A 14,890-nucleotide genomic window follows, 5' to 3' on the forward strand; every position below is an offset into this window, starting at 1 on the left:
GTTGTGTGTGTGTGTGTGTGTGTGTGTGTGTGTGTGTGTGTGTGTGTGTGTGTGTGTGTGTGTGTGTATGTGTGTGTTTACTGATATTATCGAGCATATCTAACCTGCCTCATGCAAATTTCTATGGTTCTCGGCGGTATTTTGCACAAAAGAGTACTTTTCCCCATTAATAAATGCTTGATGTGATTTATTTTATACATTTGGCATTGGAATATAGAGACTAGGCTTAGCACTCGAAGAATCCGCTCGTGAACCGAGTATTTCACGAGTTGGCCACCTGGCAATTGCCTCGGAAGGAAGCCTTAAGTATGCAACATTTGTGCTCAATACAGTTCTTTCCAGTACAATTGAGGATGAAGCGGCATCTGCTATGCTGGACGTCCTTATCATATTGTGTAAGTATTAGGAAAATTCATACAACAAATCCATTGTGAACCAGCTATATTTGAAACAATATCTACTTTTTTGCTCTGTAATTTCGTAACTGGATAGTGAGTTGGCTCGATAATTTTTATCTCACCACCTGACCCCTGCATATCATTCTTTTTTATCAGGCGAAGATGAGGGGTTGGTTCCGGTCAATGCCGATGAAGCAATTGTAAATCACTTAGTTAATGGAAATACATCCGATGATATGGCTTACAAGGTGCGCAAAGCTGCTTCGGTGACTTTTACAGGACATGTGTCAACGTTTGCACTGTACGACGCAATCTGCGATTTCCTCATCATTCTTAATTTAATGCTCACTGCAGCTGCTACGTTACTTCAGAGCTAGCTCATATCAACGCAACACACGTGATATCGAAGACAGTGCCGGCGAGGTCGATCAAGGCGAATATCTTCCCGAAAAAAAGCTAGTGGACAGCTTAGTTGCATCTTTGTAGGTTGAATCTATTTAGCATGGTTACAGAGATTTTGGATGGTGGTTGTGTGCGTCAAAATCTTCAGTTATGTGGAACTCGGGGATGCAACACGACTTTGATGTCATAGTATCTTCTATTTAAACATCTTCTATCATTTACAGGTTACAACGGTCTGCTTCCGATACCACTCTAATTCTGAACGCACTGTACAATATAGTCGTCGGCAACAGCGAAGAATGTGTATGTGTTGTGCTTTCCCATTTCCCCTTCGACTCTGGCGTTCCTTCTCTATGTTTATGCGAGGTTCTAAATTCTATGCAATTATGTCGATCATCAATTGGCTGCTTCCTTCTTACCGTAGAATCGTATATGTGAAGTGGGTGGAAAACCACTGTTTGTGGAGCTGATCAGACTGGTCTCCGAAGATAACGTGGCGATAAAGCGATCTTCGCTTCTACTTCTGCTTGTTCTTTCTTCTAATAGGATTGGCCCTAAGGTATATGCGCATGAATAAGCTGTTTCCTGCATGCTTTGGTTGATATACAGCGTACATATACGTTTTAAGCGACAGCGTCATTGAATTGCTTGATGTATATCAGTTATTCCCAGAGCAAAACATCATGAACGCCTTCCGGCTCGCGATGGCTATCAATGGTCTTGATTCCTGGACCGCGTTGTACTCTCTAGATCTGGCCAGCGTGATATTGTCAACGCCATGGACTGTTGCGAGACTTGATGGCATCGAGTGGTATGTTCCTTCGAAATCATTTTAGTTTGGTAGCACCTCGATAAACGAAACGTATTCCGCTTCGGGCTGACCAACTTTAACATCGCAGTCGCATTTGGGTATACAGAGCCTGACAACTGATTTGGTTTTATCTCAGTAAGGAAATTATGTTACAACAGATACCGGTTATGCTGCGACTGCTTGGGAATCTACAGTTCGGTTTACGCAACATCATACAGGTATTGTGCGGCGTATTTTGGTGCAAGCTACATTTTTTAAGAACCCGAAACGCTATACTTGAACCTGCCTCGTCACTAGATTGTTGGACGAAAAATGCTATCCATTTCACTCGACTGACGATTTGTATGCAATGCGCCGCAACGCTCAGTCTTCTTCGTAAAACTGGCACTACTTCCGGAGCTTAATTTGTTGGCTATCGCTCTCCGCTTTGCGAAGCTTTCACAGTTGTGGAGTGTATTAAATGCAATGCCGGAGCGAAATTATCTTAAACATGCATTGGCTGGTGTGGCTGAGGCAGATACGCTAGGCGATGTTCTAGATGTAACATCTGCCATCGCGCGTAAGTCGTATGCAACACCGGGCCTGCCCAGTTTGGGCTGGGAGACTCTCACCAAATTGTCCAGCTTGCATTGGGTGATAGCTAAGTGTCGCTCTGCTGCTTTAAAGAAGGCGGCGCCAAATGAATCCCGCTTGATGTTACTTGACGCGAATACCTCGGACTATGAAGTTGGGCAGTTGAATGGTGAGCGAACCCTGACGTTTTATTCTAAAGCGCGCATCGCATCGAATTCGTGGACATCACGCTTGATTTAAAAATTTAGTCGTTGCTCTCGAGACATTTTCTTCTTCTCGTGTATGTCCATTTCGCATTGCAGATTCTAATGCCACCAACGCGATATCCGAAGGTGTTTCACTCGCCGTTGCCATCACCCCAAGCAGATTTCAAGCGGGGATCGAAAACAGTGAGCGAACTCGATTAGAGTTGGAGCTAGAGCTCGTCAAGCTTAAGGTGTGCCATTGTACTCAGACCCCGATTTTTTCCTTGCTCATTTTTTTTCTTCAGCACTAACCCAATTCTACTATCCGCCATCCACCAGCTCGGGAACCTACAATTGCAGAATACAGAACTCAAAAACGAAGCCGCGTTAGCACAGGGATACAAACAAAGTCATAGTGAGCAGGTATTCGGGTGTCATTATGTAGTGATACCTCTCCAAGTGACGGTTTTATACACTCGTGTCTAGTCGGTCCGATTGTTATTTCCTTGAACCGTAGAATAATAAATACCTACTTTTCCTGTTGCCATCACCCAATCATGCTCGCGACAAGACTGAGAGACTGAATCAAGCCATAGAACGATTACTACTGAAAAATTCTGAAGTTTCCGAAACTCGGATCGAGTGTCAAGATCTAGCTGGGCGCTTGGCTTCATTGCAGGCACTGCATGAGGGGTATGTACCTGCTCCTGTCTCGTTTCGCACTCGATTAATATAGTGATGTTGTTATTTGCTAGTTTGAAAGGGTGCATCGAAGTTTAGAATTGTTCCTTTTGTTGTACAGTACGCTGACAGAGCTTTGCAAAGCGCGCCGAAGAGAATGTCATATACGAGAAGAACTGAAAATGTCTTCAGCGACTGTGAATAGGCTCACATCCGCTATAGAGATACAGGCATGTAAGTTGAGAAAACTTGCGGATGTACAGACTGAGAATGATCGCCTGATAGCAGCAATAAATGAGTCCAGTGCTCTGGGTAAACGCTTTGCTCAAGAGTTGGAGACTTGCAAAGCGGATGCGGCACAAAAAGAAAAAGTTTTGCAGTCTAATTATGATACTCTAGTGGGGAGCAAACAGGAATCTGAAGTGCTGTTACAGAAAGCCGAGGATCGCCTGAAGCAGAAGTGCCTCACAATCAACGAGCTTGGTGAAGAGCTGGCCAGTATACGCGTGATGTCCTCTAAGCTTGAACTGCAGATAAGGCATGCTATTGTGCACGGAGAAACTCTCCAAGCCGAATCTGAGGACATGAAGTTACGGGCAGACACGCTTGAATTGGAGCTTCAAGAACTGAGGAAATTCAAAGCCTTCATACATAACTTCTCTGGGGGCTCGTACAGGAATGCATCCGCAGTGAATTCGATCGTTGACCACTCGGAAAATCAGGAAAATTGCAATCCGGAGATGCAGCGGCCAAAGTCCAAGCCTGGAATGAATTCATCTATTGTTTCGCAGCAGACAGGGATTGGGGACAATAATTTTCAACACTGAATGGTTGGAGAAACGATGACCGCTATTATAAACATAAAGCATCTTTCGGTTGGACCCTTTGCCATTATTGAAGGTACTTTCAAACAATCGGCACATCGTACGCGGCAATTAGCAGTGTAATGGTGATCAAGAACAGCATTTGTCTAAGCACTATGAAAATTTCTCGGAATCAGACTCTTTTACTGAGCTCTACAGTCTAAATCAGACTCTTTTATAGTATACTGAGCTCTACAGTCTATTCATTGACTAGCACTCGAATTTAAAAATTGCATTCAATATTTACTTCCCTACATTTCTCATTGTGTCCACTTTGTTTATGCACAGTACATATTCTTTGCAAATGCGGCAAATGATGTTTTCGGGGATAGGTTTTGTACGTAGCTCTCATCTACTCTTAGTACATGTTCCTTCGAAAGTATACTATACATGCAAAAATACTCTAGATGGTGATTCTGCTTGAGGCTGCCGCCCCATTTGGTATCGTTGGCATAGATGCAGTTACATAGCTATACTTGCACCTTCATTGATCCATCATGCTTGCCTTTATCGCGGCTTCCAATTCTGCGGCCTCTCTGATTAGGTGACGGCCAAAGAATCAGTAATGAATACGACAGAAATTATTTCTCGTATATGGATGATAATTTGATCCATTTCTCATGCGGAATATCAAATCTGATAGAATGGAAAACGTTAACTCAACTCGGAGTATAAAGTGATACCTTTCAGCAGGAGACATCTCCTTCTGACTCTGCTCCATCGCTAGTTGAAGCTGGTCGGAATCAGTTAAGCCCAATGGTTGTGGTGGCTGATCCTGATTACCAGTCGCAGGTTGCTCTGCTGGGGTGACGTTCGATTCCAGGGGCTAAACGATAGCAAATGTACACAAGGCAAGTAAAATTAATCATATGCGGTATTTTGTTTCGATGAACAGCTACTACACGTAGCGATGACATGCGAAGAATTGCAGATTCTAAGACATCTCAGCTGATGAAGCACTTCACATACCTCTGCATCTGCGAAGTACGGTGGCGGATCGTAGGTCGGAATTGACTGCTTTTGTTTTAATTTGTTTCTTTTGCCGGATCCTGTTGAAAGCCGAATAGAAACTCTTAGCGTATATAGACTTTAAATTGTACAAAGTAGAGACCGTGCGCCAGTCATAGTGAACCCCACTTCTTAAAACGATTACGAATGCACATGCACAAGCTCGAGGCATACCTGGAGATCGGCCAGGCGACTTTTTGCTTGTAACATCCGATGGTAATGGGATGGAGGAGCTCGGACCTACAACTTTCTGTGTCATGAGTAAAAACCACTTGTCAGTTGGCATGGTCCTAATTTCGAAACCAGCAAAGGTAGAATGAATGCTTCACGCAAAACTCCCCCCCCCCCCATTTACTACACAACAACAAGAAGGTGTCGAAGAAGTGCTGAGCTTGATACCTTATCCGTACAGGGGAACGGTACAGATTCTACAGCGGACCCCAAGGAGTCGTTGTCATCCGTTGCCACGATCTGAGGAACAGTGCTAGTGTCTTGACTCGACGATCCAAAAAGGTATGTATCAGCAGAGTTTGCGATATCGTCACCTTTCGCGGGTGATTCACCTATTTCACTCTCATTTTGATTCTGTGGGGTAGAATCGTCAGCTGAAGGCACATTCTCCGATGGACTGCTCCCAGGCATGTCGACCCCAAATGGATCGCCATGACTAGCCGAAGTAGTATCAGGTGGTGCGGTAAAGGCAGCGAATGGGTCGTCATTTGGATTGAAACTTGAATTGCCCGATACATCACCGAAAGGGTCGCCGAATGCTGACACTGACATATCACGTTCGTTTCCTGCCGAGTAGCGAGGATAGGGTTCCAGCATTTGAAAAAGTTTGTTAGTTGTAAGACGATAAGGTTGAGACTTACTGAGGAAGAGCGAACCAATATCAGATACTCATTCAAAACGAAACGAGCACAGATAGGTTGCGGCGACGCACTCACCATTCGGAAGATCATCGAAAGTATCCATACCGGTTGTCTCGTTACCCTCTGCTGTTTAAATCGTATCGTTGCAAGTCGAAAAATGAGAAAAGATTTAGAAAGAATCTCACAATTCTGAATCAAAAGCAACAAATGGCCTGGGATGGAAGTGCAATAGAAGTAATGTGCCTTTAAATACCGAAAGGATCTAGGCTCGCTTTTGAAGGTCTCGCTGATGGGAACTCGTCTTCATCCCCTATTGGAAAACATTAATTATGCTTTAATACGTAGAAACTCACTTTAGGCAGCAATTAATGTAGTGCTTAAGCGCATTCTATAACTCAAATCATTGGACCACATACCGAATGGGTCATCCTCATTGGACCCAGCGAATGGGTCATTGTCATCCTCATCGAATGGGTTATCAGATGCGTTGTCGTTTCCAAACGAGCCATATTCGGTGACACCCGATGCTGTTCCGATAGGCATGAATATATTTGAGTAATATGTTGCGCAGAATATGATCTAGTCGAGCACCCCAAAAACCTCGATATGGCAACCATTGCAAACAACTAGCGAGAGACCAAGAATCAACTGTGTTCAATGCCACCTTGAAAATGTCTGGGGCACACGTATTTTCCGCTACTATAAGACTGCATTTGAGCTAAAGCATCCATCTTGCGCATTTAAAAGTGCAATATTTCGCTTATCGTTAGTAAGGGGTATACAACCTTATGTGCTCTAGCTAATCTTTCCAGCCACTTAGGTGACTGAGCCTTTCCAGACACTTTTTTTACAAGGGGTTGTAATACACTCTTCCTCAGCCTATTCAGTATTGTAAAAAAAAATACGGCGTGCACCTTTGCATGGTTTGTGCACAAATATTGATCAACGTGTGGGAAAAAATCAAGGTACATCAAGGTACACAGCTTGCAACAGGCTGACATATATCTGTAGCATACCTCTCCGCGAGTTCGCACCGTTTTTAAGGCTCTCTTCCTCGACAGCAAAATGATCGCTGGTAATTTCGTCAACGCTGCCTGGAATCATCGCGTTGCTAGAACCATCGTCATCGCTTGCAAACAGGTCGTGCCTGTCAGTATTGTGGTTTTCATCTGCAACATTCTCGACTACTGTTGACGAAATTGATTGACGAGAGATGTGCACATATGAGAATTATGCAATACGAGTATTTCGTTTGTAAAATCATTAGGCACATTTTCCAGAGAATATAGTTTTGTGTTTACATCGATTACCACTATATATATATCTTCTTACATGTGAGTCACGACTTCGAGGATAGTCTCGGGTCAGCGTCGGTTATGCAAGTATCACATATAATTTTACACGTACGGTCACGAGCAGACTGGCATATTGCTGATCATACCAGCAGGAGTGTTCGGGCTGTTGCTAGAGCTTCTTTCTTCTATAGCGAAGGGATCTTTGGATGATTCGTCAACATGGTCATCAGAACCTGTGTTTATCTCGCTCGTGGCTTTGTCAGCACACACGTCATCACTTGCGAACGGATCGTGGGTGTCGGTAATGAAGGTTTCATCCGCATCTTTTTTACCTGATTCTATATGGATATGTTCGAGAGAAAAAAAACGTATATATCAACAACTATGCAACATATTTGCAGCATAATGTAAGTCGCATTTTCAAGCAATGAACACTAATCTACCTACAAATGTTACGTACCTACTTTCAAGAACTTCACTGATAACAGCATGTGACACGTGACCTATATAATGTCGGTGGTTCAAGACTGACTTGAACTGTTGAATCGTGTTTGTGCACAGACACTGATCAATATGCGGGTGAGAACAAAAACGTATAGTGGTCGACAGACTGGCAGATCGCTATAACACACATACCACTCGAAGAGTTCGAACCACTGTCATTAACAGTAAAAGGATCACTGAATGTTACGTCAACATGGTCATCAGAAAGCTTCATCTCGTTCGTAGCTTTGTCAGAATCCTCATCATCACTTGCAAACGGGTCATGAGAGTCGATGTTGGGACTGTCATCTGCGTCATTCTTATCTAATTTAACGAGACAAACTAATGAAAACCCATATATAAAATACAAAAATAGCACTTGCATGACCAGAGGTGGTCTCATCTGCGATACAAAAAGAGGCAGGCTAACTTTAATTGACGTGTGCCTACCTTGAATATCTTCATCATCTGAAGTATTCTTCTGCGGTTTATCACCTGAAGCACGCTTCTGTTGTTCATCTTGTTGTGAAGATTCGATACCGCTGATAACATCTGTGAAAATACCAGTGTGATCCAAGTTCATGGCTGGCGATTTAGGATCATCGTCGGAGTTCTGCGTATTGTTAGTCCGATCCGAGTCTACAGAGTTCTTCATGGCATCGATCCCATGCATAATTTCGGCGAAAGTATTACCATGTGACGTTTCCTCACTGATAAGTAATCGGGAAAGAACACATGTATCTCAGAGGTTAAATTAATTAAATGGGAGAAGCTGCATGAAGAAAATCAAGAGAAGTCGATGCTTATACTCAAAGTACGTTGCAGGCAGTGCATGGTTTGAAGTCTTGGTTTAAAGAAAACAAATACCTCGGATTATCACTGTCATTTACTTCCCAAGGACTCTCTTTTTCATCACCCTGTAGTTCCGCATCGGTGCCTATCTCGGCTAATTCGGTGTCGAGAAAGCCCCTCTCAACAACCAAATCGGCACCCGGTAACAATTGCCTCGATGTTTGACTCAGCACTGGTGATAATGGTACTGAACTGGGGTTGGAATTTACTGGCGACGGAGACGATTGCGGATACGGAGATGGTGTATCGGTTCGTTCTGCATTAACACCCGATTCGTCAGGGTGCTCTCCCGTCGGCGAGGACGGTGAGCCAGTCAAATCAGTCTTGTCCTTTTGAGTGAGAAAACACAACGTAGAATTAGACTCCTGTTGCGAGGGAGTGTTATTTGCTGGACGTTGTAAAAGCCTACGTACATTCAAGAGTAACTTGAGTTGAGGCGCATTGTTCATTTGATTCATCATCGAAAGCAACCTTACGGAAATAAGAGTTGAGATTCATAATACCTCCTGGTCGGTCTGTCCGTCGGCAGCACCTGTCACGTTCGCGTTTTCATTGTTGCTATCAGCTTCAATCGATCGCGCCGAGATAACGGAATCGTCATCTACTCTTTTATCGACAGCGACGGAATCGGACTCCGGCCCAGAAGCCTGTTGTGATGAGATATTTCAGTTCAGTATCAAGGAAGCTGTAACGACGGAGAGCACTTCGGGGCAGATAATTGAAAGCCGCTATGACAATAAAGCATACCAGCATTTCAATCCTTGTCTCGTCATCTGCGATTTTCCTTTCGGCATCTGCTACACTAGCGTCTGTCGCAGCGACCTGATAACATAGCGTGTTGAAGTTTTACAATAATTTAATGATATTGTGAAATATTGGCATAATCCCAACCAAGCTCAGCTGAACTTCGCCAGCCTCGAAACTAATATAATCATGGATGCTTACGCAAAAATACAACATGCAAAACTCGGCTGAGAACAAAGAAGCTATGAAAATAATGGAAAGCTTATCCTATATACGCCCGGGCTAACGCTCCGTACAGATACAAAGCTTAATCAGAAGACCAAATCCGCGACTATAGTATATCACGTAACGAGTAGCATACCACGCTTTCGTATTTCGCCTGTTGGTCAGCCAATTTGATTTCGGTGTCTGCAAGACGGATAGCCATCATCGCCACCTATAACAGTGAGATTTTTTTATGAGTACATCAATTTCCGGTTATTTTAGTGCATTTGATCGAGCAAGTGCGATCAGATACATATAAAACTCAAACTTACTTTGGACTCGAATTCCCGTGCTCGACTTTCACTTCTCTCTATTTCGGACGCCAAATCGGCACAGCGAGCTTCCATGGACTCGATGTTCGCCTCCATCTCGTCTAGCTCGCTCTGGGTTCATTGAAGGTACCAACAGATAGTGGGGTTGCTGAAGCTTTCAACACTACAACATTGAAATATTTCCTAGATATCACTATAAAAATATGCTTTTGGTTTTAACAAGAGCCTTTCACGAAATTTTAAGATTCCACCATACTTGCAATATGCGACGGGCGAGAAAATTTTCAGCTGTATTGCTTGCTGTGACACTCATCAATATTCAGAGGGTTAACGGTATAAACCTGTAATCAGAAGAGATAGTACGAACATAGGCACTACCTGCTTCTGAGTTATCTCCGCCTCCATTTCTTTCAACTTAAGTTCCGCTTCGACACCGTTCTGATTTGCGTGTTCCAGCCTTTGCCTGGCATCCTCCTTATTGTGAGAGATTGCTTCCATTCTGCTCGCGCAAAGTGGAAAGATAAATCAATGAGTAAACTCGTATACAGATGGTCTCGCAGTAACTCTGCTACTATCGAACACAAGGTATCAGTATGCACGTGAATTTTATTATCTGACAGGCACAGTTTCAAGATTTACACTCCCTTACCTAGAGTCGATAAAAGCAAGCTCCGTCTGCTTGTCGTCGACAATCTTCTCGCTGGCTACGATATCATCTTCAATAGATTTGAGAGCACTCTCCTGGGCCTGAATCTATTATTGTAAACATACAAAGCTAGTCATACTTAGTATGTCTTATAGTGTCAGAATGGCACGTTGCTTAAGACGAAGTCAACAACCGCAAATCAACCCGAGTTTATACATATTGATTGCATAAATGCCCAGCATGATCTCAGCAACATTTACTATGAAATAGACGATGAAGTGTTGGTTGAAGCGAAAGGAAAAGAGATCACATACCTCCGCCAGCTTAATTTGAAGTGTGTCGTCCATATCGGCTACTTCTCTATCAATTATACTTTTCTGTTCATCTAGGGCCATCCTCTTGCCTGCAAGCTGTCTCGCCTCTTCCTCTGAATTAGAGACAAAGATATGCAGCCAGAGTTGGATATGTCATGAGCTCTAATGCCGACATCCGTGATATACTTGCATCTGTTGTGTGGTGGACTGTATCGAACACGCAATGATCAAATAATATTTAAACTGTACAAATCACATACCAGCGGCGGCCAAAGCTTTGGCTTTCTCTATTCGAAGACGATTTGCCTCTTTAATGTTTTCATCATCTTCAGCATCGGCTGCAACAAAATCGCAGGAAGAACTTATAAGCAACATGTAAGTTTGAGCCGGGCGTTGAAAACCCTTTTCCGTGTGCTATTATAACATGGGGAATGGAAATATGGACTCTGAATCACTTTTTAATAGTACTCATCCCTATCCCACACCCAAAATATGTAATTCAGATGAGAAAAAGCCACGGCCTCATCTGAACATTTACCTTCTTTAAATTCTGTGAGACCCAAGTTCTGTATTCCGACTTCACCAAACGATGACGTTGACGCTGGAGTGCTGAAAGGATCTGCAAATGACGACCGAACAGACGATGCATTACCAAAACCAACAGATGGCGATTCGTTTCTCAGTGATGAATCGGCGATAGAACCGCGAGCTGAAGTCATGTTTATGAATGGGTCCAACGCCCGTGGTGCAGGTTTAACCGTTGAGATAGTACTTGCCTGTCGAAAACATACGGATAAACGTGTCAGTCTGAATGCTTCAATCGCCGACCAAATAAGGTTAGATGCGCTATCCACTAAGCATTATTTGTCACTGTAGTCACAAGAGAGACCTAAAAATTCTGTAACACAACTTTCGTTGCAAAATGAGACAAAATCAACCCATAAATGAATGTCAACTTGTAACCATTATGTCCTGGATGGGTATAGGAAAACCTAAAAAGGGTAGCTCACGCCATGAAAGGCATTGAATTTTGCAGCTGCTACGGAAACCTTGCTATCATTATTGAACTCACCTTTCTGCACTCTGGTAATCCTGTCTCCGGTTCAGACGGTGGAGGGAGAGTTTCAAGATCGTCATTACTGGAGCTCGATTGTTCACCAGGCCCCGGAGACAGAGGCGGTGGTGGGAAGCTACCCATAGATCCTTGAGAGGGTGTGTCAACGAGCGCAGTATCCAGTTCTACATCACCCGCTGACAACTTGGGTATGTCACTTGTAAAGAGGGACCCGTGAGATGTAGATTGCAAAGACTCAATAGGCTTCTGGGAAGCTAAGTTGCTGAGTGATGTCATTGACGCGGCGGATGCACCAACCATAAAGGGTGCAGGAAACTGTGATGTCGGAGCAGAGTCAAGTGCTAGAGAGGATGGCAGGGATGCTGTGTCGAAATCCTTGGCACTCAGTCGCTGTTCTTGACCTCCGAGCATACTATCATATGCAACAGGAATCGAAGTAGTGGATGTCAATGGAAGCGAATGACCCAAATCGTTACCAGTGTAATCTTGTGATGCCACACTTGGTGACATTTCTCGATTCGTCGTCGACGGTGATGGTTGTATCGGCACTGGTGGCATCTGCCTTGAAGACATTCCCCTCGGTTGCATCGTGGTCACGGAAGACTTTGGCAGTGGAGACCCAATTCTCGAATTTGATAAACCATTCGCACGGAGACTTGGGGGTACGTAGTTTGCTGGCAATTCCGATGGCAGCACAGTATTTGGCTCTTCCTTTCTCTTCTTGATAATATACATTATCAATGCAAACTGTTCCCTGTTAAGTTGCCCCTTTTGATTGTTATCTACAAGATTCCATACATTCGCCAAATCGCTTTTAGGTAGGCCAGACTTTTCAAGAAGTGGTCTAGCCTGTCTGCCATTTAGATAGTCGGATTTCTCACCGTCCAACAGCATATCAAAATAAGTATCAGACTGTGCCTTCATTTCCGGACTGATTATCCAAGTGTCTTCTATTGGCGATTTTTTCTGAATTTCGTCAGACTGTGGCCTCTGTTGTAACCCCGACGGCATGCTAAACTGTGCATTCTCGGTAGGTACAGATGAGCTAGATCCCTGCATATTTTGTTGGAAACGATTTTCTGGTTCCGTGACTTGATCGGGCACCAAAGCGCTTGGCCCAACATCCTGGGCAATTTGGGTAGGCATTGACGGCTGAGTCGTACTGTGAGACGGTTGTGACCGCTCCGACATCACAGGTGAGTGAGTTGTCTCCTGCTGGGTAAGTTGATATTCAAACTGCAAAGTTCAGTAAGAAATTTGGTGTGTCCTCGTGTATTCGTCCACAAAATCGTAGCAATTACAATTTCAACATCGTCCACGCAATAAAAATTCATGTGAAAGTAATATAGCATACCGTGACACTAAGTGGTCGTCGTGATGGCGGAATCATGTCCGGGGGAAGAACACTCGGTATCGGTTTCTGTAATCAAAGAAGTTTCAGACATCAGAAAAGAGCACACATGTCGACACTCGTGCTCATTCATTTATCAATACAACCTCGAAACAAACGCCACGCATGAGCCGGTGTACTATATAGTGGCGCAAAGCTAGTGATACCTTGTCGAGCGCATTCTTCACCAACCGCATAGCAACTGCAAATTCTTCACGATTCAATTTTCCATTCTGATTGTTGTCACTCAATACCCAGATTTGGCTTAACGTAGAAACCGGAAGTTTCGACATCATCAAGAACTGAGAGGGAATGCAAGACGTTAAATTGTTCAGATACAAAGGCATGCCGCGTCGCAATTCCACATGACAGGTCGTATGGGAATGCGATGTCATGTTCTGGAATAATTTCACTGAAATACGGAGCAACACTGGAATATCGTTTAAAGGTGGAATATAATTTTGGATCACTGCTTGTAAAAACTTACGTTTCTGGCTTCTAATCCGGTGATCTCACCATTGTCTGATTTCATTTTACTGAAGTAAGCATCGCTGACGGACTTTTCTTGTGCTGAAATGGACCACGGAGCAGATACATCAAGTTGACTCGTTGAATTCCCCAAGCCAGCCTGTGCACATATACATCTAACATTAAAAGCTTGACATTCATTCGTTAATTGCCCAGCAAAATGACAACTTTGACTTTATCAATTTCACAATATACGGAATGTCCAGGGAATTTGGCGAAACTGCCGGAAAAGGCCTCAATCACGAAAAAGTTTGCACGACAATATATCAATTGGCACTCATTGCAGAGAATACGACCTTTAGAAGCATAGTGTTGATAACTGGTATTTTCTGTATTGTCGTGTGTATCCAAAACAGAAGTTGATAATCGACTTGTCAGGAAATAACATACCCTTGGAAACACGGGAGATTGTGGCTTTAGGTTTGACGCGGGACGTTGTACCGACATGGGTGGCACGCCACTATGCACAGATTGCTGCGAAAGTTGTTTTGTCAAAGCATTCTGTTGTAATTGGCCGTCGTGCATCGAATTTTGCGAAGCTTGTCTAAATATTGCGTTCTGTTTCTGAGAATAATAGGGTGATTCTTGAGTAGGCAGATCTTGAGCGGTTGGTTGCCGAGACACTCTATTCTGTACAGCAACTACTGGCGAGAGTGGTCTGTCCTGTGGTTGTTGTGGATAGCTATTCCGCTGTTGCTGTTGTTGTTGCTGATTTGGTTGTGTCTGTGGCTGTTGTTGCTGTCGCGGTTGCATGTGTGGTGGTTGTTGCTGCTGCTGTTGTTGCTGTTGCTGTTGCTGTCCCTGTGACTGTGATTGTTGCTGTTGCTGTTGCTGTGGTGGCTGTTGTTGTGGTTGCCGTCGCTGCTGCTGCTGTTGATTTGGCTGAAATTGCAGCTGTTGCCCGTGGGATTGATATGTGGACTGATTCGTTCCTTGACTCTGTCCCCTCCCGTCATCTCCTGAACCCGACACAGGTCGTTGCGAAACCCCTTGCACAGCATCTTGACTTTGTTTGCCTTGCAATTGGTTCTGAGGTGGCCTTTGCTGTTGCGGTTGTTGCTTCTGACCGCCGCCTAGCAATAAATTTGATTCAAACATAATCATATAGCGAGTCAGACAAACTTTAATACTTGTATAGTAACATACCAAACTATTATACCGCGATCAAGAAGTTCGCCATCACGTTTGAATTCGAAATACAGGTCAATAAGTACACAGGTGCATATATATACAT

The 14,890-nt window shown here is 43.8% G+C and overlaps 3 protein-coding genes across 3 annotated transcripts in view; 1 reads left to right on the forward strand and 2 right to left on the reverse strand.

Annotated features, from left to right (window-relative positions):
* Positions 1-2,076: 2,076 nt before the first annotated feature.
* SARC_00194 (hypothetical protein) lies at positions 2,077-3,877 on the forward strand (the record flags this gene model as incomplete). The annotated part of the gene is made up of 5 exons (XM_014306113.1): positions 2,077-2,353; positions 2,487-2,620; positions 2,709-2,792; positions 2,887-3,062; positions 3,172-3,877. The coding sequence occupies 5 exons, from the start codon at positions 2,077-2,079 to the stop codon at positions 3,875-3,877; spliced, it is 1,377 nt and encodes a 458-aa protein (XP_014161588.1).
* Positions 3,878-4,242: 365 nt separating this feature from the next.
* On the reverse strand, positions 4,243-5,749 carry SARC_00195 (hypothetical protein; the record flags this gene model as incomplete). Its single annotated transcript, XM_014306114.1, has 5 exons — positions 4,243-4,449; positions 4,597-4,739; positions 4,883-4,962; positions 5,096-5,171; positions 5,321-5,749. 5 exons carry the CDS (start codon positions 5,747-5,749, stop codon positions 4,398-4,400), a joined length of 780 nt encoding a protein of 259 aa, XP_014161589.1. The 3' UTR covers positions 4,243-4,397.
* A 72-nt stretch (positions 5,750-5,821) lies between these two features.
* The window catches only part of SARC_00196 (hypothetical protein), a gene marked incomplete at its 3' end in the record, with an annotated part of 9,970 nt that continues 901 nt past the window's right edge, over positions 5,822-14,890 (reverse strand). Inside the window, exons 4-24 of the mRNA XM_014306115.1 lie at positions 14,047-14,729; positions 13,616-13,756; positions 13,296-13,430; positions 13,093-13,158; positions 11,736-12,950; positions 11,202-11,439; positions 10,924-11,001; positions 10,664-10,776; positions 10,353-10,456; positions 10,082-10,202; positions 9,704-9,814; positions 9,529-9,603; positions 9,171-9,245; positions 8,927-9,070; positions 8,439-8,752; positions 8,022-8,281; positions 7,725-7,895; positions 7,235-7,426; positions 6,810-6,980; positions 6,210-6,320; positions 5,822-5,916 (exon numbers count right to left, since the gene is read on the reverse strand). Of these exons, the coding sequence (XP_014161590.1) occupies positions 5,822-5,916; positions 6,210-6,320; positions 6,810-6,980; positions 7,235-7,426; positions 7,725-7,895; positions 8,022-8,281; positions 8,439-8,752; positions 8,927-9,070; positions 9,171-9,245; positions 9,529-9,603; positions 9,704-9,814; positions 10,082-10,202; positions 10,353-10,456; positions 10,664-10,776; positions 10,924-11,001; positions 11,202-11,439; positions 11,736-12,950; positions 13,093-13,158; positions 13,296-13,430; positions 13,616-13,756; positions 14,047-14,729 (4,613 nt within the window). The remainder of the gene's footprint in view (positions 5,917-6,209; positions 6,321-6,809; positions 6,981-7,234; positions 7,427-7,724; positions 7,896-8,021; positions 8,282-8,438; positions 8,753-8,926; positions 9,071-9,170; positions 9,246-9,528; positions 9,604-9,703; positions 9,815-10,081; positions 10,203-10,352; positions 10,457-10,663; positions 10,777-10,923; positions 11,002-11,201; positions 11,440-11,735; positions 12,951-13,092; positions 13,159-13,295; positions 13,431-13,615; positions 13,757-14,046; positions 14,730-14,890) is intronic.

Source organism: Sphaeroforma arctica, assembly GCF_001186125.1.
Source record: "Sphaeroforma arctica JP610 unplaced genomic scaffold supercont1.5, whole genome shotgun sequence".
Taxonomy (NCBI): domain Eukaryota; class Ichthyosporea; order Ichthyophonida; genus Sphaeroforma; species Sphaeroforma arctica.